Source organism: Cupressus sempervirens, chromosome 6, assembly GCF_028749045.1.
Source record: "Cupressus sempervirens isolate cs-2001-9-10 chromosome 6, ASM2874904v1, whole genome shotgun sequence".
NCBI lineage: Eukaryota > Viridiplantae > Streptophyta > Pinopsida > Cupressales > Cupressaceae > Cupressus > Cupressus sempervirens.
Genome location: NC_143123.1, coordinates 151,162,372 through 151,190,223, shown reverse-complemented (window position 1 = coordinate 151,190,223; position 27,852 = coordinate 151,162,372). Strand labels below are relative to the sequence as shown.

Genomic DNA, 27,852 nt, shown 5'->3' with positions numbered 1-27,852 from the left:
CTACATAACATTCTTTATATAAGAAATCTTCCAACTTAAAGTTAGTTAATAAAATGCACCAGATATTAATCTTTTCTATGCAATTGGGTTTTCTTGATTGATTTTACCATCAAATGTTGATTCTTATAGTTATCTATAAGCAACAAAGTGAAACAAAGTTTGAAAGCTTCTTACTTAGGTGTCAAATGACTTCTAATTGACCTAGATATTCCAATGAACAATTATGCAACATTGATATAAAATTGCTTATGTGCTAATTCAAAATGATTTCCTACTGAACTCAAACATTGATGTTGCTGAAAATTGATGTGTGCCTGCTATGGCCTTTCCATTTAGATTGTGTAGTCTAATTGCCTTCTCAGCTGTATTATACAGTGCTGAAAATTTCTTATACAATTGTGTCATGATTTATGAGTTGATGTCATTGGTTTTATGGATCTTACATACATTTATGATTTGACAACATTTATAATTCTATATGTCTATGTCATATGATCCTATGTTTTCTATTTACTTAAGCTACAATTTACATTTCATATATGTGATGGATTTATCATTTATGTTCCTTGTTAATGCATGTTAGCTTCTATTTGATGATGTTATAGTGTGTTTAGGATATATTCAATAAAGGGTGCATGAAATAAGTTTTAAATTGTTAAAATCTCTAAATTTCAAGGCTTTTTACATTTTGCCCATTCGTAGTTGAGTCATAGCCAAGTCAAGAGTCAAGTCAGCCTTGCGGAGTCCGAGCCAATTTCAAGTTTGGGAACTATGATATTTCTAGATGTTTGGTAAATTTTCGAAGTTAGTATAGAATTTCAGTCTTGACTTTTAAATTTTTTGGGTCAAGGTTCAATTTCTTCCACTATTGTATGTAGTGTGCATCATATTACAGTGGACTTCTATTCAAGTTGCATGCTTCTTGGTACAAATAGTAAAAAAGTGGTAATTTATAATAAAAACTTGTTTCACTTCAAAATATAATTCTCTCTGTAAAAGTAATTTCAAATATGAGCTCCAATCCGAGAAACATTACAAGAGGAGAGGTTTTGTGTTGCTGTGTGTTGGGTGAGTTTTTTTCTCTTTAAGTTTTATTTCATATTGTACAAATTTGTATTGGCTATTCGTTACACATCCACTAGTTTAGATATAGAAATGCATTGGGGCCCAGTCAAAGGAGTACCCAATAAGTATCAAAGCCATACTCATATTGGCATATGTATATCTGTAAGGGCAGGATGGTTTGTCCCGTAATATATTGTTTACTGAATAGTTAAGACAGGTCAAATTTATAAGCACTTAAATCCCTTTTGGTTCACAAGGAATAGAACATTTTCTCTGCACGCTTACAGTAATTTTTAAATGCTTTTTTACAACCACATCTCATTCATACAGTTAGTTTCAGTTTATAATGCTTCCAAGGTTTATTGGCATGCTGAATGGCAATTTATTTCTGATACATGCTGAATGACAATCTGTAAATATACTAAGCACAATAATACCTGCCAACATTGCAGCCTGTACTTGCAGTCATGTATGTCATGCAGTATATGCCATTGCTAGGTCATCATCTGATGGAAAAGGTAAATTTTCATCTCTTCTTATTTAGTTAAAAGACGATTTCTTTTTGTATTTTGACTAGAATAAATATGTTGTTCATTGCAATGTTTATGTCAACAAGATGTTTTCACTGGCAATGGATGTCCAGATCCTTTTTTCTGTGGTATAGTGTTCAAATTTGTATCCTGTTTTGTGTAAATATGCTTATAGAGTGATGTATCGTTTGAACACTAAAGCAACAAAGGTGTTATCCCCTATAAGGTCATACAAGAGATACTGTATAATGCCTTACTTACTCCAGGTCGTGAACATCATTGGGAGAACTTTTCTAATGTGTACACTATTCACTTATTTTCTTGCACCCCAGATTAACATTCCACCTAAATCGGAAAGAGGCTTAGACTAAGCCTGTCATGATCAGTTTTAAATTAACCTGATAACTATCTATCTGCATTCCACCATAAGGAAAGTTTATCTCAGATGTACTTTTATATTGAGTATAAAGGCAGAAAACTGCAGCTATACACAAAATTCAAGTTCTTTAATCACAATGGAGGTCCTTAACTTTAGGAAAGGTTACATGCCAAAGTGTAATGTTCCCGCTCCAAAAGAAGACTTACAAAATAAATGAATAGATTAAGTCTATTATTATTTTTTGATCGGCAAAAAGGCCAAGGCCCATTATTTTTTATTAATTAAATTAACAAACAAAGTCTCGGTTCAGTGCAGGCACTGGTAAGAAAGATTGGAGAAGTAAACCTCCAGTCTTTCTCAGGAAATAATCCTGAAACGAGAGTCCAAAATATAGAAAATACAAGGCTTTAGGAGGCATACCTCCTTTTATAGAAGTCTATTAGGGTGTACCCTTGCTTATGAAAATTTTAAATATTTCAATTAGTCATATTGTTAGAAATCGTTTGTATCCAGAGCATTCATTTGATAGAAATGTACCACTACAGTGCGAATAAGAGTCCTACCCTCGCCTTATTTGATTGTAGCTGCAAAACTCAACACATCTTGACCAAGATCATTGTTAGATAAAATACATATCATATACATAAAAGGAAAATTATAACTTTTTAGGCAGATTAACAGAGGAGGTTAGATAAATTGGATTGATGTTTAAAATAATGATTATTTTCATTGACAGTTAAGACATATAATGTCATATTAAATGGGTTATTAGTTTCCTTGATATTTTTTTAATATTAATGAGATTTTAGATGTTAAGCATACATTTATAATTTTGGTTAAATAGAGTTACTCAACAGGTATGTAAGAATTGTTATTTTTATACTGATAATAAGTGAGTTTATATTTTTAATACCCAGATTCGAGCCACTGGTGTTCAATTATTTGACTCCATTATAAACTATCATTAAGAATTTTGAATAATATGTATCTGAGAATAATTTATCTTAATCTTAAAATGTAATAGTGTTTTATTATTAAGATTTAAGGTTAGTTTGGGAAAAAATTGAATTAACGTACTTCTTTGATAAGATTAGTCATCTTCTGATTCTGAGTTATCCATTTCCAAAGTTTTTGCTATTAGCAGTCTCTTCTCCAAAACTGCGACTACACTATTTTCATCTTGAGAATCAAAATCCTCAAAAAAGTCTTCTTCATCTGAGACTTCATAATCAAAAGTAGATATTGGAGCTAGATCCAAGGACAGTTCAGAGTTTTTCTATGATATTTATTCAGCGTATCTACCTTTTCATGGTTGCTTACAATGGTATTGAACCCATCTTGAAGGTTATCTAGGTATCGAGCTTGTACATTAAATGGTTTGGACACAAATACATTGTAAGTCAGTTTAGGGTCTAGTGAATTTAATTAAGGATCTATTGATTTTTTAACCATCTGATCTATTAACTTTTTAATGCTCAGCTCCTCCTCATTATTGATATTAGAACTATTGGAGAGTTTTCTAGCTATATTAATGATTTTAATTGGATTACTAACTTCATTACTAGCTTGATTCTTAATCAAAATAGGTTCTTGATGAAGGAAGGAGTTTGATTTTGTAGTTTCTTTTTAAAAAAATTCTACATTTTTTGTAATTAAAATTATCTTGATGTTGGTTCCCATCAAAAGTTGCATTTATTCATTTCTCTTGCTCATTCTTGATTTGATCTAAAAGTTCATTTGTGTCTTTAATCTTTGCTTCTAAGTCTTTCTTAATAAATTCTTGTTGTTTTGATATATTATATACTTCATCATGATTTGTATCAATTTCTATCGTCATGTTGCTAAGAGCTATTGTATTATTTTCAATCTTACTTTTAAAGTTGTTCACATCCTCCAAATTTGTAAGATTAAATTACCTATTCTATATGAGATGACTCTGTATTTATGGACTTCTCATCCAATTTGTCCTGTAATATATGTTCAACTTCAATTGGATCATTCTACAACCTACAGAAAGTTCCTCTATCATCTGCTATTTCTATAGAAGTAACCTTGGGCAAGATGGAGATATATTTCATAGGATCTTCTCTATTCATGTCTGCTTCTAAAATCTTACCTTCCAAAGTTTTCTCATTATTAACAATTGTAATGGCCCTCATCAAATCTACTCTCAAAAATGCTGATGAAAGCTCAAGGAATTTTATCAAACAATTCACATGCAAGGGACGTATGACTGATATAGTATTTCAGTTGGCTTTAAATGACTCTTTTTTCAATTTGCATCAATGAGAATCTTGTGCTAGAAGACTCCAAATGGACTACACAATGGCCTAACATGAGTGTGCTACTAATTTTGACAATATTCAGTGCATATATATGATCTAAGCATGAGAAATGAATACCTACAGCCAACTGGCATTTTAACAAACAGTTGGTATGCAAACTAACTAGCTGATAAATAATGATATTGAATTGCTTAAATGACACCAGCAACTATTATCTTCTTAATTTGCAATGAAATTTCTAATACAATGCTCATGAAATATGGCCAAGACTTTTGGCATTTACATGGATTACAAAATGATAATGCTAGTATAATGCACACTTACAGCTGAAACTTATAACACCTAAAAAAGCAATACTAATAAAGGAACCTGGTTGTAGATGGCTATAATAATTTTCTTCAATGTTGCCCTTTCTGCTTTGCTTTTTCGGATTTGCTTTTTCGAACTGCTTTTTCGGATTTGCTTTTTGAACTGCTTTTTTGGACTGCTTTTTCGGCTTGCTTTTTTCGGTTCCGCTTTTTCGGACTGCTACCCTGTTGAATCTCAAGACCATATCTTTCAATGGCGTCAAGATTTCCAGCTTGAAGGGATTTCGTCCTTCAAACTATTGACACATAATCTCCAGAAAATTTCCCAATTTCTTTGATATTTCCAAGCATCCTAAAAAGAAGCTCTTCTATTTCTTTTATAGTGTTCTCACAAGAACTCAATCCTTCGTTCTCTCCATGTGGGATAAAACATAACTCCCTTTATGTAACTTATGTCTCCAATGTGTTATAAAATAAAGGGGACTCTTTTAATTTAAATATTTCCCACAAACTATAGTCTATGCATTAATAAAGTTAAATATTAAATTTAACTTTATAAAATAGCTTTATCAATGCATAACAAATCTTATCAATGATAAACAAGTCTTCTTGTCGATTTTAAACAATTACCATCGACATACCGCTGCCCTTAGATGTCCGACCATGTCCAAGATGACTTACTATAAATAGTAAGTATGCCCAAAGTTGCCTTAAAACCCCTCAGAAAGACCTGCAACTGAAACTATCTAGGCCAAATGGCCTCTAAGTCCCTTTAATGTCTTGGTTAGCCTACGGGACCATGGGGAAATAGGCTAACGACAACATCATGCTATGAATGCTAAAAAGGGGACATTACAACAATACTAAGTTTGTTTGAAGGATTAACACAGTGACATAATAGTTGCAATTTATGATCAAAACCAAGTTTGCTCTTTTCAAATATTTTAGAATTAGACGGAAAACTTATTTCTCCTTCTTCTGAGATGAAGACAAACCAAACCCTCCATTTTCTGAAAATTCAAAGCCTAATTCCTCCATAGTATCATGATCCGAATCAATAGAATAGAAATCTCTCGTAACTCCAGATTCAGCGAAGAAAAATTTAGATTCAACCATTCCTTCGAAGAAAGACGGATAGAGATGATAAAATGAGTTATTAGTGATAATCTTAATTGGCCTTAATGTTTAATGTGTGGGAAAATCTACCATTATCTTAATCGAATTAGATTCTAAGAAATTTTCTAGTAGTCCTTTAAAGCCTCCCAGCATATTCCCAATCTCTTAGAATTTATTTTTTAATGTCTAGATTTAAACATTCAGCAAAAGCAAAACCATTCTAGAGTTTAGTAATACATACCTCTTAGAAAGTTTTTGAAAGCCAGAGTGCATGATCAAGGTTAGAGATATTACTTCCATGCCAAAAAATGATTAGACCTAATTTATGACATTCATTCCATAGTCTCTCCAATATTGGATTGCTGATTATCAAGTAAACACATTCGCTTTGTTGTCTATTACCCTTTGAGGGAAGTCCATACTTCATGTATTGGGAACCCTCTTGATTTTTGACCGGATTCTCCTATCTCTCTTGTGAACCCGTCTTCTTGCTAGGGTTTCGTCGAAATGATCAACCTTGGTGCTTGGAATGTTGCCTTGTAGTAAATTGTATTTTTAAAGTAAGACATGCTGAATGACAATCAGTAAATATACTAGGAATTTGAGGGAAGTCCATACTTCCCGTATTGGGAACCCTCATGATTTTTGACTGGATTCTTCCCATCTCTCTTGCGAACCCATCTTCTTGCTAGGGTTTAGTTGAAATGATCAACCTTGGTGTCGGAATGTTGCCTTTGTAGTAAATTGTTTGCCTTTTGATCATTCGCCTACTCGTATAATAGATTAAATCTATTATTAGTATAATAATATGATATATTATTATATATAATATATTGTATTAATGACATAAATATAATATTAATAAAAATTATATATATGATATAATTATAATAGTGATATAAGAAAAGAAATCAATGATCAAATGAATAAGTAAAATTAAATAATATAATTATTATTATTTAAATACATCAATCATACATTCAAAATGTTTTAAGCATCAATATAATTAAATAAGAAATATATAGATAAGCAATATTAATAAGTATGATTATCAATTTAATAAATATGCAGTAATGAAATATGTTAAATAAAAATAATTAACTAACCAATATTATCAATACTAATAACAAATTTGCCCACTAAGATAATAATAATAATTTAATAAATAAGTATGATTAAGTCATAGAAGATGATAACATTGGCTTCTGTTATAATTGAAGCGACCAATTTATTGAAGGCAATGATTGAAGCGGTTATATATATGGGTGCATCAGAGAACCGAAAGAAATCATCGAAGAGAGAGATCTGATTCTACAGAGGAACATAGGAAGAACGTAGGATTCAGAAGGGACAGTCCCAGGTGGAATGAACGTAGAGAAAGAAATATAAATGGGAGTTGAATAGAGAAGGCAGAGGGGATTTCTCAGACATCATATTGAGCGAATACCACCAATAACAACAAATGGAAGGGAAATACATGGAGCAAATAAAGCAAAAAGGAAACAGAATTTGCCAAGGAAGATTGTATTTCGAAAGATTATAATCTCAGGAAAAAAAAGAGGGATTGAGCTGTCAGCAGGGAAGAATGTTGGAAAGAGGACGAACACATGAAGCAAATAGAGATTAGCAGAAAACATGGATATAGGGAATAATAAGTGATATGAGGATCTTACTAAGTGACTCGATTTTTCCATCGATAATCCCAAACAACTAAAACTGTTCCATTATTTGTGGCTACAGGGAAGAGCGTGGGTCTCCAGCCAAACAGTGGTATTTTAAAATGGTGTCATTGCTGATCAGTGACTGTAGAAGTCAGATTAAAGACAGTATTGCATCAATATGGAAATGTGTAAAATATTTATTTCTGCTACAATTAATATGTTCATCTTTAGATTACTTCTGATAATTAAAAAAAAAGTATACACATCAAAGAACTCCAAAGAGGTGGGGACATTAAAGAGAAATTTAGAAGAACAAATGAAACATAAGTTCCTTCAACAAACAAATATTGAGAATAACTTCGGCAGCAATCAAGTTTCTTATGCTGGATAAGGAACCTATTAGAAGAATGACAAGAGCAGCCAAAAAAATAAAAATAATCATTAAGCAGCACTAGCAATAACATCAGTAAATACCAACGAAAATCTAATAGTATATTAAGATTCGAGGCAATTAAGGCAGTGCGAGAATTTGATATATTCATATTAGATACCATCGAGACATCAAAACAACCTTAACAATGTATCAACATTGAATACAAGCAAGTTGTCATAAGGGTTGTACAAGTAACAAATATACTAGTTTCATTTCAAAGGGATTAAAGCTCACAAGGAGGAAATATAAGATATATTATGTGAACTATTCTATTGATCGAGTTAAAGATAGAAAGATGATATTATGTAAAATCTCTATTAGAAAAGTACAAACTAATAATTATAATCCTTAGTCCTGGTAGGGAACATCGCAATGGTATCAAAGCATCTTGTCATCTTGCGGGGAAAACTTGAAGAGAAGGAAATGTGAAGTTTATCTTTGAGATTGAAGAATCGATATATAATATTGTGAACCTACGTCAAGAAGTTTGGCTAACCTTATTAAGGAACACTAGTGTATGATGAACCCATATTGCAATCAAGAAAGTACATAGATATCACCATGAAGAAATGTGAAGACAACAGAGCTTCGAAGATGCTCGACCATAGCCACAACAACCACCTAAGCATTCAATAATGTATAAATTTATTTTGATTATCATTATAAATGTTTAAAGATTAAAATAAATAAGGGAAAGAGTGGCAATCAAGGGTGAACTGCGAAGGCACCCTATTGCAATAGCAGTAAGGAAATTTGTTATAAGGGAATCATATTGCATTGTAATTTGGGCAGAATCGCTAAGGCACCCTATTGTTAACACCTTTCCAAGGCTGCAAATAAGGGAGAATTGTGAGGGTGCCCTATTGCTCTGTGATTAAGGGAGAACCGCTAGGGTACCCTATTGCAAAAGAGACCCAGGTTGCAACTAAGGGAGAATTGTGAAGGGCACCCCATTATAGCGGCAGTTAAGGGATAACCACGCTAAGGACACCCTATTGTGTTGTAAGTGAGGGAGAACCGCTAAGGGCACCCTATCACAACAATAGTCAAGGGAGAACTGCCAGTAAAGTGCCCATTTACACTTTGATTATAGGAGAACCGCTAGAGCACCCCACTATAAACCAGAGATTATATCCATAGAGGCCTAGGAAGAGATAAAGTCTCTCCTCGGAGTTAAAGAGATGGATGCATCCTAAAGTGATGTGCATAGAGGCCAAGGAAGAGATAAAATCTCTCCTATGGATTGAAGAGATAGATGCATCCTCAAAGGTATCCATAAGGTTTTGGATGAGATAAAAGCCTCTTTGAGAAATTATAAGGTTTACTCATTATGACTCATCATGCGATGAGGCAATGCATATCATGGAGCATGGAAGTACTACAATATATTAATATGAGTTTTGCTTTTTGAATTATTCTTAGTAATTTAATATTATGATTTTCTAAATTGATAAATTTATTGATGTTCTACCTCAAGTTGAAATTGTCACTTCAAGATCAAAGTTGCACGAGAAGGTCGAATTGCCTGAGGACAAACAACTTGAGGAAGGGCGAATTGTAATGTCCCCGCTCCAAAAGAAGACTTATGAAATAAATGATAATAATAAATCATAATGAATATATTAAGTATATTATTAATATATTAATATGATATGATATTATAATATAATATATCATATTGATGGTATATAAATATAATATTAATATAAACAAATATATGATAGAATTATAAAAGTGATATAAGAAAAGAATTAAATGATAAAATGAATAAGTAAAATTACATAATAAAATTATATTATAAACATTAATAAATAAATTACAATATATATTTCTATTATTATTTTGATAGGTAATAGGCCTGAAGGTCACATATTACGTAAGTTTCTTATAAGACCCATCTCTATTGGACACCAAAGATAAGAGATGGGTAGGTACCCTTGGTTTTGTCCTTACAGAACTTAACATACTCAATTTTAACCACTTATAAAGCCCGCTTTTGATTCTATAGTGAATAGCTATATTTCTTGAGAAATCCTTGTTTATCATTCTTGAAAAATCACAATCTGCTAAGATCGAGTTGTTAGAATATTAGATGCAATATTACACATATTTTGAAATATAAAACAAAAGTTAGACAACTTGACTCTTACTAGCCAGTAATCATAATTAAATGGAATAATACATGAAAAAACATTAATATAAAGTTCTCCTAAAACTCTTTCTATAAATATGAAGATTCCCATAATTTTAAATGATAGTAGATTTCATTGATCATAGTGTTATTCAAGAAATACATCCACTCTTCCTTTACACAGAGATGAAAGAGAAAAATACATAGATGGACATCCTTTCCCTTACCAAAGAAACAGGCTTAATACCATACTATTGAGAGGGAGTTACATTTGAATCAGACAGTTCATCGTAGTGATCGTTTGGCTTAATAAACTTGATATTAATGTTGTCAATATCCTCCCATAAACCAACTTGGTCTTCGTTCATAAATTGATCAATCCAATCATACCTAGGAGGGAATCTAACATGTGGAAAATGCATGAGGAAATCCACATTTCTTCTTATGACAGGTTTCCTTTTTTTAAATCTTTTACGATCTGTAGTGAGAACAATAGGAAACAGAGGAACATTATTCCTCCCCATCATATTAAGGTCATAGTTGCAAGGTTTAGGTTTCATTCAATTTTCATTGATGTTTATCAACACCTTCTCAAGATCTCCTAGATAGATGTTCTTAAAGATTCTTCTATAAAGAAGCTCTATACTGTATTTTTCAGCCTCTTCCATATGAACCATTGCAACAAACATTGATGCAATGTCAGATGGAACTCTGTATTAGTCGCGATTGAAAATAAACTCCTTTCCCAATATTCTTTAAACTGCTCTAATGACCAAAAAATGCATAGACATCAACATGTCTTCGATTTTGTTCCAGTTATAGGCCCATTGAAAGTTGTTTGTAACGCAGGTCCGCGAAGCTTAATGATAGTTTCCATACTTGGGCCTAAGATAGAACGAGCCTATACTAAACTACTGATTTGAGCTCTCTATATATAGAAAGAATGTAAGCTTTAAGGAGGAAGATGAAACGATGCATGAGCAGACCGAAAGGACAAAAGATGAAGTGTTAATTTGCCTTTAATAAAATAATCATTTATTATCAATAATACTATATAATTAAAACATCTATTGTGATAACTGATGGGTCGCCCTAGGACACTAAAAGGACTCAACTTAATATACTCACATGTAAGAGCCAAAGTGAGATTAATCTACAAGCAGTATGAGCTATGAATACAAGACAACATTCCCTTTTTGGTGTATACTGAGGGCAATCACTCTCAGGATACACCAACAAAAGGGGGAAGGTTTCCCATTTAAGACCATAAATAGGCATAGCTGACCAGCTCCAGTCACCATGATTAGATAGCAATAATGTTCTATGTGACACCGCTTGAGATACTCCATGAAAAAAATGACCTATCTTTTAAAAACCAATCCCAGTTTGATCATTCAAAAATAACCTTTATCAGAATCTAAGAGCAAAAATGCCAGGATAATAATGCAACTAAAAACTAACGTCAAGAAGTCACTAAAATACAAACCTGTCAAACCTCTTTGAGAGAATAAACAGAGATGTTACAAGGAAGAATGGCCAATAGGAAACCATTTCTGGAGATATAGTTATGTTTGGGAGTATGCCTCTCAAACATACTATATCACTAGAAACCAGTACCCCTTACAATAAGGCCCACAGTACAGTCTCAGTTTTTTAAATGAAGGGAAAGAACTGTCATACTGACAAACCTATCAACTTGGACCCTATTGCTTTCAGGGAATATGCTGACTGAAGAATAAAATCAATATACTAACTAGAACCTGCATTTTAGGAAGTACTAATGAATAGAGAAATAATAAGATTTACTTTTGTTAAGGGGACCGGGCAATATGTGAAAAAACGGAAACTACTCTAAAAGCCAAAAACATAAGAATCTTTTGCTAGTTGAAGGATCCAAAAAATAGGTCTTAATCCTTCAGAATTGGGTAGGTTCCAAAATTAGATATAGTTTAAATTATCATGATTGATTTTGAAGTGGAATTCAAACTAGCCAAGCCAAGTTTCTGGTTACAAAGCTACAAGATAATACTTGAATAAAGATTTAAGCCCTAAATATCCTGCACCATTGTTAAGTGTCTTCATAACCTTGAAAGCTAATTGTAGAACTGAACATTATGTCTATAGTTATGCTAATTGAATGTAATATTACAGCTACATTTATGCTAAACCCTTATCCAAAAACCATTTTCCATGCTTTTCATACACATTGCATCATCCACAGCTATAATTGCAAAACTCCAATTTGATGGAAGAAAATGCCACTTAATTAATTCTACTTTAAAAGTGCTAGATTTAAAAACAAATCAATTTTAGGTCAATCATCATAGTGTACATACATTAGAAAAACTAGATAACATATTTATGAAATCACCAATTCTTTCAAACAAAATATATAGCCCAAGCTCTCGGATACTAATGGATTAATCCAACTAAACTTATTTCTAATTGAAATGTTCTTAGTATATTGTCATTTGTTTTATCATATCGATATCTATAGTAGATATAACCAAATTACAATTAGATTTTAAAAACATTTCGCCTATAAAGTACAAATTCTGGAATCAAATAGTTAGTCTGGTATTAACCATTAATCCTGTCCCTATTTCTACAAAATTAGGCAACCTAATAAGCACAAAATAACTAAGATTTTATCTCACCCTGTATACATTTACCAATGAATCTTTACATTTCAGAACGTCGGATGACAATTAGTAAAATGAGGTAAACCCATGCATAAGTCATCATACCAGTATTTTCTAATCAAAATAAGGAAAATGTTGATTCCATTATCAATGAAAGAGATGAAAACACACACTAAACTAGAAATATGTCTTAGATTAAAATAACTATTAATCAGAGTATCAAGTTAACCAGTCTGAGTTTAGTGTTTAAATTTTCACAAACCAATACAATACCTTAACATCTATATGCATACTCATAGTATGAGACATAACATACTTCAAAAAACAAAGAGTATATTCACTATTAACAAGGCTAATCTAAAAAAACCTAAAACCCTAAATACTATTGACATTCTAACTTAGCTTTGGACTAATTCTCACATATCTGGTCATCGAATAACTAAAAGCTCTTGATCAGTGTCCTCTCCATCTGCCAAGATTCCAAGGCTTCCCTCTATAGATTCTTTGGTCTTCTTAGGGTTAATGGATTTTTTCAAACTTGTGAACGTTCTGTTAAACTTAATTAGGACTGCAGTAATCTCACTTACAAAATACTGATTTTCTCGTCCTCTCTTATAGGTTCAGGCAATCACAATACTAATTCAAATATTTGGACTTGAGGAATTTATTCTATATTCAAAGGCTCTTGTTGTTTCTAATATTCGATGCAGATATAGAACGCTTTTATTTTTTCTATGGTTCTATTCTCTTGCAACTATTTCACAGATATAGCCCTTTGAAAGGGAAGTTATGACTAATGATAATGTAATGTCCCCATTTTTTGGCCAGCATCAGAGATTGAGAGATTAGCTGATTATTATGATCCCCGTAGGCTAATTATTATGAATAAAGGGTCTTCTAAGACAATGGTTTGGCTTGCGAGGGTCTTGCCTTCTCCACAATTCAATAAGCTACAAGTTGGTCTTCGTTTGGCTCAGATTGTACTTCACTTGGCTTAGATTTGTGTACTTACTATCTGTGGTAAGTCTGGTGTTGATTGAGATGGACCCTTTCTACTTCTATGAAAGATCCCTGATGGATCTCTTTTGCTGATCTGCTGTAATTTTATTTTTTAAAATTTGTTTTCCCTGTTTATTAAAATTTTCTTGCAGAACTAGACAGAAGTTGCAAAAGGGTTTGATTGTTTTATATTTTTGATGATTTTTCAATAAGTAATAATAGAAGTACAATAACATGAACCAGTTCTGAAAATGTATTCCTAATACATTTAAAGCAAAATCGTTTCAAGCAGATTTTTTGAATGTACGCCTAATATGTAACCAGATGAAGATTTACAATAATATCTAGATGATTACAACCAAGAATAAAGCCAACCTGAAGACGCGAAGGTGAAATATGAGCTTAGAAGGAAGCTACGGCCAGAATCCAGCTCTCAAATGCTACACGTGGGAAAGAATATGGCTGCCAGGTGTGGCCGTACAGCTGACAAGTGCCCACATGTGGGTAAAATGCCCAAACCCTAGCTAAAACTCTGACTTAGTACTGCGTTTCCCAGAAGAAACAATGCACAATCTCCAAGATGCTTTTGACTGCAAGAATCCAAACCACTGTTTTGGGGGCTACGTCCCAAACAAGCAAATCAAGTGGGGTTGGCGTCCTAAATGCTGAAAGCTCAATCAGAGCCCAAAACACAAATCCAAGATGTAATATGTCAATAATGCCTTCGAACTTTGTCTTTGCCTCCTTATAACACATCAAACTTAGCTTGAACCCTAAAAGTATCTCCATGTGGCATTGGGTTATAAAATAATATATTTCTCATTTTTAAAGTGATCAAGTATCTAGAAAATGACCTTTTCCCCAATAGAAGAAATCCGTTCACCGAAATGCTCTGAGTCAAAAGAGAAATATTTAGAAAAGTTCAAGACCTTTCCAACAAGCTATTACACCAAAGGATAAAAAATCCAGAGGAGGCCAAAAATCTCTTATTACTCCAAAATCGCTATAACTTAGCCTTATTTAAATATTAAATGCTAACATAGGAAATATTAAAAATATAACCCAAGTAGCTACAAAATGCCCCAAAGACACCACAAACCATGAAATCATCCTATCACCTATTTGTGACTGAAGTCGGAAAGGAAAGATCCACTGGGAATCTCATCCCTAAAATCTAGGGATGCTCCTAAAACTTAGGAAACAAACCCTATTCCTCTGAAATTGAACTCAAGGAATCATCTCATGGAGAACTAACCTTGTGCCTAATCATCCCTCCTAAAAAGTAGGAATAATCCCCTAATTTTTTAGGAACTGCCTCCTAAAAACAAGGAATGTCTCCAAACTGAACAACAACTACTAGAACACCAAATCCCCAACATTGTATAACCATACTGGGTCTCTATCCAACCCTGTCAGCCTACAAGACTCCATAATAAGCTGACTCACAAGGCTCTGCTAGATGGAGTTAAAGAGGGGACATGACAAGAAAGTGCATTTAGTTACATGGAGAAAAATTAGGTGTGACTCCTATTTCAAACGACATATCTAAATGATGAGTATTTTGGGAGTTATTATATTTTTAGTGGCCAAATTATTATTAAATTATTAAATGGCTGATTATAAAGTTATAATTTATTTTTATAACTTCACTTAAGATGAGAATTTAGTATTCATTGAAAGGGGCCATTTATTTAATTAATTATATGCCTAAGCCAAGTATTAAATGTTACTTAAAAAGTTGTGTAGGAAAGTTTCAAGCACTGAGTTCTTTTGGGAAACTTTTGCAATTTTGAAGTTGACTTCTTTTGAGAAACTTTTGTGAACAAGGGATTATAAATATGAGCTCATTTCATTGGAAAAGGCACGCTTGAATATTTATTCACTTTTTTTGCCTTTGTGGCTTCTCGGAGGTTCTGAATTTTGTCGCCCTTACTGAAGTATAAGGGTTGTGTCTGAGATTCTGAGAAGTGCTTGGCAATCTACAACTGTGGTATTGTGGATTGCATATCTAGGAATTATTGGAAGTATTTTCCCTAGTGTACTTACTATGACTAGGGATTGACTAAGGTTTCTTTCCACTGCTGAAGTATAGTGGAGATTGGTTGTTTCTTTTGAGTTTGTTTGGGACTATGATTTGAGTGGTGGTGTTTCTTCACACTATGATTTTTGTTACTAAGGAAACGTGGGTTTACTGTAGAAATTGGTAATTCACACATATGTTGTAGGTGTGCTTCTGCAAATATCCATTGACATGGAGTTAAAGAAACTACATGTCCATTCTTGGTCTAGAGGTGTGGATTGTAATTCTGCAAATTGGTGCTGTGATTTGGTGGTGTTAGCAGGGTTTCAAAACCCTTTTCGAACTATAGTATCTAGGGCCATTTTTGGTGATTCGAACCTGCACTTTTGGGCCATTGCTAGCGTTGAATTTGGGCAGGTATCTTGTTGCATAGGCGGCAATAATTACACAAATAAATACATCTTTGGCGTCTCTTTTTCTACAGCATATTTGGCATCTGCATTTGTTGCAGCTAATCGTCATTTTTGACATCTTTGGGACTGTTGTAGCTGCACATTTCAGACCTGTGATTTTTGGTGAAGCTCATGGTTTATTGTATCAGGTTCTATGTTTTTTTAACATAAATAATAATGAATGTCTGTCAAACAATAGTAAATGATCAAAGGAATTTTCAGTTTATGGTTTCACCATTAAATTGGAATCTTGTCATAGCTAGTAGATTTATTTGTGCAAAGGAATGAGAATGCAAATGATGGATGGCTGGAAAGATAGGAGCAGTTAACTAATTCAGTCAAAGAAAACACTATTAAATCCTTTAGCATGAAAAAGCGGTAGCTCGTAATTGCCAAGTGTTTGATAAAATGCCTAAGTATTGGTTAGTAAAGGGAATCGATGTTTAACTGACTAAGAGGGTTATTATAGTGGTATTAGAGTAGTTTTATGCCAGCCTGTAGGATTTGGGCTCAAATTGATTAGCGCTAATCTTTCAGCGATTGGTATTTAGTGACAGGGATGGTAGTAGGAGATTCGTTCCAGGGAGATATTATACTCGCAGAGAGCCTACTTCTCCACCTAGGGATAGAGAATCTAAGGTATGAGGTATTGTGAAGTAGTTGGATGTGCTAGTGAATTAGCTGAAACAAAACCACAAGTGGATGTCATAGCTGATTTCACAACCAGGTTTTCAGCAAAGCATTATATCGTTTTTTCGAAGTAAGAAATGTGATGATATTGTGGTGGCTATAGATGTACGGGACATTTCTAATGAGACACCGCATGGGTTGGTTATAGTGGGTGTGGAGTGTGATGACAATTCATGTCAAGTTGAGTCCGATGATGCAGTTATTGGCATGAGTTCCTAAGATCATGCATTTGATGGTGATGCAGTGATAGTGGGAGTAGGAGCATGCAATGATATAGTCATATCGTCACCTATTTCTGCGTCAATTGAGCCATCTATGGAGGATTTTAGCGATATGCATGCGATTGTTGATGTGCGCGCACATGTTGATCATTATGTGTTTTCACCATCTGCAGATTTAGTTCGGATTTCTATTGCAGCAGTTAGTGTTGTTCCTGTGTCCACAGATTTTGATGTGGCTACACCTATTGTTGACATAGTTGGCATGAGTGCATATGGTTCTTCTATAGCTATGCCTTTCTTAGGGATTGTTGGTGATGATCTAGATTTCAATCCAGTATATATTATATGGGTGGCTACAGGGAAGAAGAGTATGCTGAGATCTCCTATGGAGTTATATTCTATTGATACCCTAATCTTTACATTATCCGCACAAGTATTGGGTGCTATATTGGAGGCGATGTTGATGGTTTTGATGATATTGACATACAATTGGTTACATGCAATTGGTTCAGTGTTTACAAGGATGCCACATACTTCATTTAAGATCCAGGCAGAGGTTGGAGTTAACTGTGTTGTTGGATTGCTCAAGAACAAGCAATCTTGGGGAGGGAGGACTGTATTGTCCCCATTTTTTGGCCAGCATCAAAGTTTGAGAGATTAGCCTATTATTGTGATCCTCATTCGCTAATTATTGCGAATAAAGGGTCTTCTAAGGCAATGGCTTGGCTTGGGAGGTTCTTGTCTTCTCCACAATTCACTAAGCTATAGGTTGGACTTCATTTGGCTCAGATTGGACTTCATGTGGGCTTAGATTTGTGTACTTACTATTTGTGGTAAGTTGTGTGGTGATTGAAATGGACCCTTTCTACTTTTGAAATGTGCATTTGGTTACATGGAGAAAAATTAGGTGTGACTCCTATTTCAAATGACATATTTAAATGATGAGTATTTTGGGAGTTATTATATTTTTAGTGGCTAAATTATTATTAAATTATTAAATGGCTGATTATAAAGTTATAATTTACTTTTATAACTTCACTTAAGTTGAGAATTCAGTATTCATTGAAAGGGGACATTTATTTAATTAATTATATGCCTAAGCCAAGTATTAAATGTCACTAAAAGAGTTGTGTAGGAAAGTTTCAAGTGCTGAGTTCTGTTGAGAAACTTTTGCAATTTTGAAGTTGAGTTCTTTTGGGAAACATTTGTGAGCAAGGGATTATAAATATGAGCTCATTTCATTGGAAAGGCGCGCTTGAATATTTATTCACTTTTTTTGCCTTTTTGGCTTCTCTGAGGTTTTGAATTTTGTTGCCCTTGCTGAAGTATAAGGGTTGAGTCTGAGTTTCTGAGAAGTGCTTGGCAATCTACAACTGTGGTATTTGCATATCTGGGAATTATTGGAAGTATTTTCCCTAGTGTACTTACTGTAACTAGGGATTGATATTGGGTTTCTTTCCACAGCTGAAGTATAGTGGAGATTGGTTGTTTCTTTGAGTTTGTTTGGGATTATGATTTGAGTGGTGGTGTTTCTTCACACTATGATTTTTGCTATTGAGAAAATGTGGGTTTATTGTAGAAATTGGTAATTCATGCATTTGTTGTAGGTGTGCTTCTGCAACTATTCATTGACATCAAGTTAAAGAAACTGCATGTCCATTCTTGGTCTAGAGGCGTGGACTGTAATTCTGCAAATTGGTTCAGTGAATTGGTGCCGTTAGTGGGGTTTCACAGCCAAGTTTGAACTATAATATCTAGGGCCATTTTGGTTATTCGAATCTGCACTTTTGGAGCATTGCTAACGTTGAATCTGAACAGGTTTCCTGTTGCACAAGCGACAGTAATTACAGAGATAAATACATCTTTGGCGTTTCTGTTTTTAGAACATATTTGACATTTGTATTTGTTGCAGCTAATCGTCATTTTTGACAACTCTGGGACTGTTGTAGCTGCACAATTCGGACCTGCAATTTGTGGTGAAGCTCATGGTTTACTGTGTCAGTTATTTGAGGTTTTATGTTTTTTCAAAAATAAATAATAAATGAATGCTTGTGAAACAATAGGGAATGATCAAAGGAGTTTTCAGTTAAAGGTTTAAACATTAAATTGGAACCTTGCCTTAGCTAGTAGATTTGTTTGTGCAAAGGAATGAGAATGTAAATGATGGATGTCTGGAAATATATGAGCAGATAACTAATTCAGTCAAAGAAAACTTAATTATATCCTTCAGCATGAGAAAGTAGTAGCACATAATTGCCAAGTGTTTGATAAAATGCCTAATTATTGATTAGTAAAGGGAATCAATGATTAACCGGTCTAAAAACCTTGTCTGGTTATAGCCTTGTTTGAGTCCAATTTCTTTACTATTTAATTGACATTATTTCAAACACTTGGCAAGTAATCTTTATACCACTGAAATGAACCAGCTCAATTGTCTATGCCTAGAGATTGCAAGATAAAAATGTGTTTCTTTTGTTTGTGTTTCGCACTTTGAAACAATGATAGTAGAAAAATGTATGTCTAAAGGAATTATTCGCAAGAGATCAGCAACTTCTTATTTCCCTCAATTCTGATTTCTTACACAATTTGACGATACATCAACTGAATTTACATAAAGTAAATAATGCTAACAAAAAGAACCTGGATAGCGTCCTATGAGTGCCAAGCTGCACTTCCAGTCACCACAACACCTTTCAGCACTTATAGATAAGCAACATTAACCTTCCTAACAAATTGCAGCTCCCAGCCAAGGCTGTGTGGACTCCAAATTAGGCACGTGGCCTCCAAAAAACAACAAACACGGACCTTAGAAACTTAACATAGGCCCTCCGAAACTGATTGCAAAATGACCCCCAATGCAGATCGCAGCCGATAAAGGAATGATGCCCAGCTTGTTGCAGAACGCAGGTTGAATAGGAAAGTCGTGTAACAATGTAGATTTCCCCCTGTGCATTACTTATCCTTGTTATCTCACAAATCTGGAAGCAACCAATATTCAGTTTGATGTCTAGCTGATACAATCTTAGAGGCAGCCTAAATGATAAACGACAATCCCAGTATCTGCAATTGATTTCTAGATGCATAGAATACAATCAAATTTATTCAAACACTTATCTCCAAAGCCACAGTGAACACAGTAGGAGAATCTGATACTTGTTTACCTTAGCACAAATATCAATGAAAAACTCAGAATTCCTTCAAACCCCAGGCAGTCGATATGAGAAAATAAATATATCATTCAAGATTATTCTTCTCCCTAGATACAGAAGATACAGTAGGAGAAAGTTGGCCAATTGTATACTTTAGCACAATTGCCAAGAACTTTGTAGACGAGACCCTTATACTTCAGCAAGGGCTCACAAGTCGGAAATTAGGAAAAAGCCACCAAGGCACAAGAAGCAAATATATATTCAAGCGTGTTTTTTCCCAATGAAAAGAGCTCTCATTAATAAGCTTTTCGTTCACAAAAGTTTCTATAAAATTCCACTTCGGAAAATGTGGAAGTTTCCCAGAAGAACTCAACACTAGAAACTTTCCAACTTGCTTTTTAGAAATATCTCTTTAAGTCATTATTTATAATAATATAAACATTATTATAATAATGCAACTCAATGAATAAATAAATAAGAGCTAATGTAATTTTAAACCTGATCAACTGCAGTTGACGACCAACTGCCAAGTCATCTACTGTGCTACTAAAAATAGCAACTGCCCATAATAGACTTACTAAAAATAGTAAGTAATCAACTGAGACCCCGAAAACACCCTATCAGCTCACAAGGGTTGCTATGATGAGCTAACTCAATCAACTACATATACTGGCCAAAAACGGGGACATTACAACCGGCTAAGAGAGTTATTACAAATAAGAAATAGACATGACATTTCAAACTAATTTGTGATTAGTTTTGATTCCTAACCAATAGTTTGATAAACAAACTAATTTATATATATCAATGCAAATTGGTGGTAATGCATATTAATGATGTAGGGTCGAGATCAAGAGGATATCGGACCTGGATGTGTTATAGTCAAATCATGGTTGAAAGAATCAATAAATATAATTTAGTATGTATGAATCAGATTTAGCATTCTTTCGTCCTAACTGACACTACCAATTTTAACACACCCTCTTGGTTAGGGAAGGCAACTAGGTATGAAAGGATTTAGATATCACCTAGCACGTGATATCAAGAAGTATACAAAATATCAAGTCAGCATGATACTTGTATATCCTAGTTATGGTATGTACAATGACATGAGGTTGCACGATGTCTGCCAAACATGTCACAACATGTCCATGGACAATATGTTACATAATGTCCACTATGATTATCTCATTAAGAAGAAATTGATCTGCAATGGATATCAAGTCAGCATGATATCAATCAATTAGTCTGAGAGATTTAACCATCAAGTCAGCATGATAGTAGGCATTTTAAAGTTGTCACCTTACAATGTTAAATACAAGTATACATTGTCAGAAAGATCGTCACCTTTCAATAATATACATAGGTGAGGCCCATAAAGTCATAAAGTCACACACATGACAAAAGAGTTTACACATTAAACGTCTTTATAAATATATTAGTACAAAAGAATAATTTTGAAATTTAGTCTCAATTACTTTACATTTCAACCATACCAAGTTTCTTTCTGAGGTGCTCCACCCTAACTCTAGAGAGAGGCTCGGTGAGAATTTCTGTTGTTCGATCACTTGTACAAATATATTCTAACTCAATTGTTTTCCTTTCATCCATATCCCTCAAGTAGTGATAAAGGATTTCTATATGCTTGGATCGATCGTGGAAAATAGGATTAACTGAGAGCTTGATACAAATTTGATTATCACAATGAATAGTAGTAGGTTTCAAGGACTTTCCAAACAATCACACAATCAATTCTTGAAGCCATACTGCTTCTCTAGCTCCCACGACGGCTGCAATGTATTCGGCTTCAATATAACTTTGTGCTACAGAAGACTGCTTCTTGCTTATCCAAGAGATCATGGCTGATCCCAAACTAAAACATCCAGACGTGCTCTTACGATCAATCGCACTTCCCGCTGAATCTAAATCTGAGTATCCATGTAATTCTAGATCAACATTCTTATATTTTAGTCTATATCCAATAGTACCCTATAGGTACGTCAAAATGTGTTTTGCAGTAACAAGTTGTATTTCACATGGTTCACATATAAATTGACTCGAGACATTCACTACACAACAAATGTTAGGTCATGTGTTAACCAAGTACATGAGGGATCCAATGATTTGTCTATATAGAGGAGGATCTGCAAATCTGGATTCAACTGCTGCTTCCTTCAACTTATGTAGGTTTGTTTCCATGTGTGTGGACATAGGTCTACAATTCAACATTCTAAACCTTTTCAAAATGTCAACAGTATATTTTCCTTGATTTAGTAGGATAACCATTAGGTTTCTGCGAGACTTCCAATCCCAGAAAGTAGTGTAGTAGACCTAGATCCTTCATATCAAACTCTAAAGCCAAATCCTTCTTGCATTGAGCAATTAGGTGATCTTCTCCTATGATCAGCGGGTCATCAACATGTAGAATTAATATCAATATGTCAACTTTAATAACTTTAAAGTAGAGATTTGGATCAGCTTCATTCTTAGAGAAACCTATTTATGTAAGGTATTTGTCAGTTTTCTCATACTAGGCTCTAGGAGCTTGTTTAAGCCCATAGAGGGCTTTCTTCAATTTGCATACATGGGATGCTGCATCATAAATCACAAATCCATCAGGTTGTTCTAGATGGGCTTCCTCATCGATAGTCCCATTCAAAAATGTCGTCTTTACATCCATCTAGTCTACCTTCCAACCTTTTGCTACAGCAATGGTTAAAACCGCTTTAACAAATGTATATCTGGCAAGTGGTGCAAATTTCTTTTCATAAACAATTCCCTCCCTTTGTAAGAAACCTCTTGCAAAAAAATGTGCCTTGTGTTTCTCTATATTGTCACTTGCAACATGTATAATTTTGAATAGCCATTTAGAGGAAACAATAGATTTCCTTGCAGGTCTAGGTGCTATATCCCACACATCATTTTTTAGAATGGACTCATACTCTTTAGTCATGGTATCTTTCCATACTTGGTGTTTTAGAGCTTCAGTTACATTAGTAGGTTTTGAATTTGAAATATCATTCATTATTACCATGTAGTTTGATAATATATTTGACCTCTTACTCTATCTAAAAGTGTCTTTCGAGGCAACGAAGTTTTCTACTTCCCCAACAACTTTCCAACCCAAAGTGGTTATTTTCTTTTGTAAACATTTGAATTTTGCTCCCTCTAAATCTCAGGACTAGCATGATTTTCATTTAGGTTTTCTTCTAATTGCTCCCTCTGAGTCTCAGAGTTGGGATCTTCCTCCATGTTCTCAAGAGAGTCTTGAATTACTAGTTGATTTGAGCCCTTAGACCTTTTGAGTGCAATGTCTTCCTTGAAAGTGACATCTTTGCTTAGCTCTAGTTGGCCTTGATTAGGTAGGTAAATTCTATACCCTTTAGAAGTTTTACTGTAACCTGCAAAAATCCCTTTTCTCCTAGAAGGTTCTAATTTTGTCCTTTTCTCTTTAGGTACATACATGTATGTACACAGGACATCCAAATATACTAAGGTGGCTTATATTAGGTTTTATCCCAATAACTGCCTCTTTTGGTGTCTTATTATCAAGATGTGAGTGAGGACATCTATTTTGTATGTAGACAGTTGTTCTTGACGCTTCTACCCAAAACGTAGTGTCAAGATTTTGGTCATACATCATTGATTTCGCTGCTTCTACAATGGTCCTATTTTTCCTCTCATCTACCCGATTTTGTTGAGGATTATAGGGTACAGTGAACTCCCTTTTAATCTCGACATTAATACATAATTCTTTAAAGATTTTGGAATTGAATTCTTTCCCATTATTAGTTCTCAGGGTTTTAACTTTCTTTCTAGGTGAGTTTTCTATTAAGGCCTTGAATTCTTTGAATTTCTTAAGGAGCTATTATGACTCTTTGTATTCCATGAAGTAGATCCAAGTCTTTCTGGAGAAGTCATCTACAAAAATTACATAGTATAGAGACCCTCCCATTGATGGAGTTGACATAGGTCCACATAAATCTGAATGGACTAGTTCCAATACATTTTCAGTTTTCCTTAGACTATTTTGGAAAGATCCTTTAGTGTTCTTCCCTGATGCAAACCCCTTACATGTTCCATTATGGATTGCATTTAGTTTGGGTAGTCCTATTACTAATTTTTCCATAGATGTTAGGGCTCAAAAATGTATATGCCCTAATCTTCTATGCCAGATTTCCTTGGAGTCATGGGTTTCATGGATGAGTGCTTGTTTTGACTTAGTGCAGAGTTTGTATAAGTATCCATGTCTTACACCTATTGTTTTAGTTCTTAAAAGTAGCATTCTTTGGCCATGCCAAGACTTTTCCACTCATGAAGGTGACTTTATATCCATTATCTTCTAGGGCAGAGATAGATACTAGGTTTCTTTTAATTCTTGGTACAAACAATACATCTTGTAGTTGGATAATGATGCCAGAATCTAATTTGATGTTACAGGTCCTCACTCCTTTTATAGGATGTGCAAAGTCATCTCTAATGGTTACCTCTTCTTCAATTTCTTCAACCATATTATCTAGATGGTCTCGAAATCTAGTGATATGTCTAGAAGACCCATTCTTAATCACCTAAGTATTGACGTTGTTTGATACATGATTTGATAGTGCTGAATAGAATAGAAACTTCTAAGGATCTTCTATATTTGCTTTCTTGACCTTAGCATAGGATGCTTGTTTCTTTAAGTCTGTCAGGGCATTTGGCGGCATAATGTCCATATTCACCACATCTAAAACATTGGACTTGTGAAGCATCTCTCATTTCCTTGCCCTTTCCATGAAAATATTTCTTCCTTTTGAAGTTCTTCTTTCCTTTCTTTTGATGATTAGCATTCAGGACATCAAGGTCTCCGTTTATGGATTTTTGTTTAATTCCTTTTGGTAACTACCTCACTTGTAAACAATCAAATCTTAGGTGGTCTAACTTTGGGAGTTTTGACCTTGCACTTATGCTTTGCTTGAATGATTCCCATGAGTTTGGTAACCCACTTAGAGCTATAAGGGATAATTCTTTGCTTTCTATCTCATGCCCTATGTTTGATAGTTGATCCCTCAATTCTATAATTCTAATGGAGGCAGTCACAGATTCTTCTTTATTCATACTTATGTGATTCAACTGTGTTTTGAGGTCAAGGGTTTCGCTTGTATTAATTATCTCGAAGGTGCTTTCTAGAGATTTCAACATAAGGTATTCAATTGCCTGTTTTGCTAGAGCAGATACCATGTGGTCTCTCACAAAATCCACTATCAATTTCATAGCTTTCTTGTTATTTTCAATCCATCTAGGATTTTCTAGGCTCATTCACGAACTCTAACCTTTTATCTTTCATGTGTGAATCTACTTTGTGCTCATCCAATGTTAAAACCCTTCAACAATTAAGCCTTAACACATCAAAATTTCCTTAACTAATCAGAAGTTTGACATTTTGTCAAATAGTTGGCATGCAAATTTTATCACAATTGAAAATACTGAAATTTACAAATAATAATACTGAATTCTGACTGAATAGACAATATCGAATCTCTTTCTGTTTTTTAAAACAATTGCCACTCATATGCTAAGTTCTAATATATAAACCAGCTTGCAATTTATTGCTGCAATAGAACTAATTTTTAGATTAAGAGGAACCTGGAAAGGTGTACAATTCTGTGAGCAAAAAATATAATAACTCCCAAAATACTCGTCATTTAAATATGCCATATGAAATAGGAGTCAGACCTATTATTTCTTCATGGGACCAAATGTACTTTCCAAAAATAAAAAGGGTCCATCTCGATCAACACCAACTACAAATAGTAAGTTTACAAAACTAAGTCCAAACAAAGTCCAATCTGAGCCAAACGAAGACCAACCTATAGCTTATTGAAATGTGGAGAAGATAAGACCCTCCCAAGCCAAGCCACTACCACAGAAGACCCTCTATCCACAGTAATTAGCCTATGAGGATCACAATAATAGGCTAATCTCTGAAACTCTAATGCTAACAAAATTGGGGACATTATATCCAATATCATCACGATTCTTAATTTCCATGCTATGAAGTTGTTGGCTCCCTCAAGGTGATCTTCAGATCTGATTGGATTTGTCATTTTGAATGAAATTAGAGTGGTAGAACTTTTAATTTCTAGGATCTGCAAATGTACTAACAATTGCCATTGTATTGATTGTTTTCCAAATGCAAATGAAGGCTTATAAATAAGAGAGGAGGAGACATGTCTCTATGGTTAAACATCACTAGTTAACATATTAATATAATAGTAATATAAATAACCATACATGTAACTCATCTTAAGCATATATGTAATAGTAATATGTTAACCATACATGTAATATATATATATATATATATATATATATATATATATATAAAATGATTCACCATGAACAAGGTATCTCATGTTAAAATCAACCCGAAAGAAACTACAACCTTAACAAGAACTCTATCAATGTAGGTATTCACATTTCTTAAGTTTACCTCTGATCTTCTTAACGAGGCTTTGATACCGTGTGAAAGTTCTGGTAAACTTAATTAAGACTGCAGTAATCTCACTTATAGGATACTAATTTTGTCGTCCTCTCTTACAGGTTCAGGCTATCACAGTACTAATTCAATATTTAGACTTTAGAAATTTATTCTGGATTCAAAAGCTCTTGTTTCTGATATCCGATGCAGATATAGAACAATTATATGTTTTCTATGGTTCTATTCTCTTGCAACTATATCACATATATAGCCCTTTAAAAAGGGGTGGTCATGACTCTTGATAAGAAATAGACATGACGTTTCAAACTAATTTGTGATTAGTCTCGATCCTAACCAATAGTTTGATAAACAAACTAATTTATATATATATATATATATCAATGCAGATTGACAATAATGCATATTAATGATGCGTGATCAAGATCAAGAGGATTTCGAATCTGGAAGTGTTTATAGTCAGATTGCAATTGAAAGAATCAATGAATATAATCTAGTATGTATGCATCAGATTTAGCATTCTTTCATCCTGACCGATGCTACCAATTTTAACAAGTCTTGGTAGAATAAATTTGAACTTGTTGTGATCCTCTTCATTGGATATTGGAGGAAATTCCATTTTTGCCTTTTTAAAAAGTGGATGCAGCCACTGATTATTCCTTTCGTTGATCACATTGCACCAATGAGAAGAAATTAAACCTTGGATTCCATTTCAAGTTGTGCCCTATTGAATATTGCCTGAAACCTGATTAACAGAATTGGGCACTTAGGGATTTTTTCCAATTTTAGGCTCCCAATAGGCCAATCCATGTAGTCTTTGGATATGGGATTTCCATTCTATTGTTGATGTAAAAAATTGCTTGATGTTGGCCTTTCATCTAGGTAGGGTCAAAGATAAATTAACATAATTTTACTATATCCCACTGTGTAACTCCTCCCTAAAGAAAAACGACTATGAAGCATCCAATAGTCTCGCTATTCATTCTCCAAGTGTGGTTGTAGTTAAAATATTTTCCCCCTAGCACTCTTCCTACTGCTAGCCAAACCAAATCATCTGAAACTTGTAAGACTCTCCCCACTCTATCTGGTTTCACTGACCCTAAAAAGCCCATGGTTTTGTTATCTTGTTGATGAAATAGGACAATTGCAGTGTCTATAGCTCAAATTGAAGGATACAGGATAGATTTCAAAGCTCACCAGTTGTAACTACTTCAAAAGCCAAGCTGATAAATGTTGGGATTATTCTAGAATTGACAGATCAAGAAACCTTGCTAATTATTACAAAAGGTCACA

At 33.9% G+C, this 27,852-nt stretch overlaps 1 protein-coding gene across 2 annotated transcripts in view; it reads left to right on the top strand.

Moving 5' to 3' along the window:
• The window catches only part of LOC149551684 (NAD(P)-binding Rossmann-fold superfamily protein), a 190,068-nt gene that overhangs the window by 134,458 nt on the left and 27,758 nt on the right, over positions 1-27,852 (top strand). For both annotated transcript variants that reach the window (XR_016352797.1, XM_089787205.1), the window contains one exon: positions 1,518-1,583. Coding sequence is in view for 1 of the 2 variants with exons in the window: in XM_089787205.1 (XP_089643331.1) it covers positions 1,518-1,583 (66 nt within the window). In the remaining variant the exon portion in view is untranslated. The remainder of the gene's footprint in view (positions 1-1,517; positions 1,584-27,852) is intronic.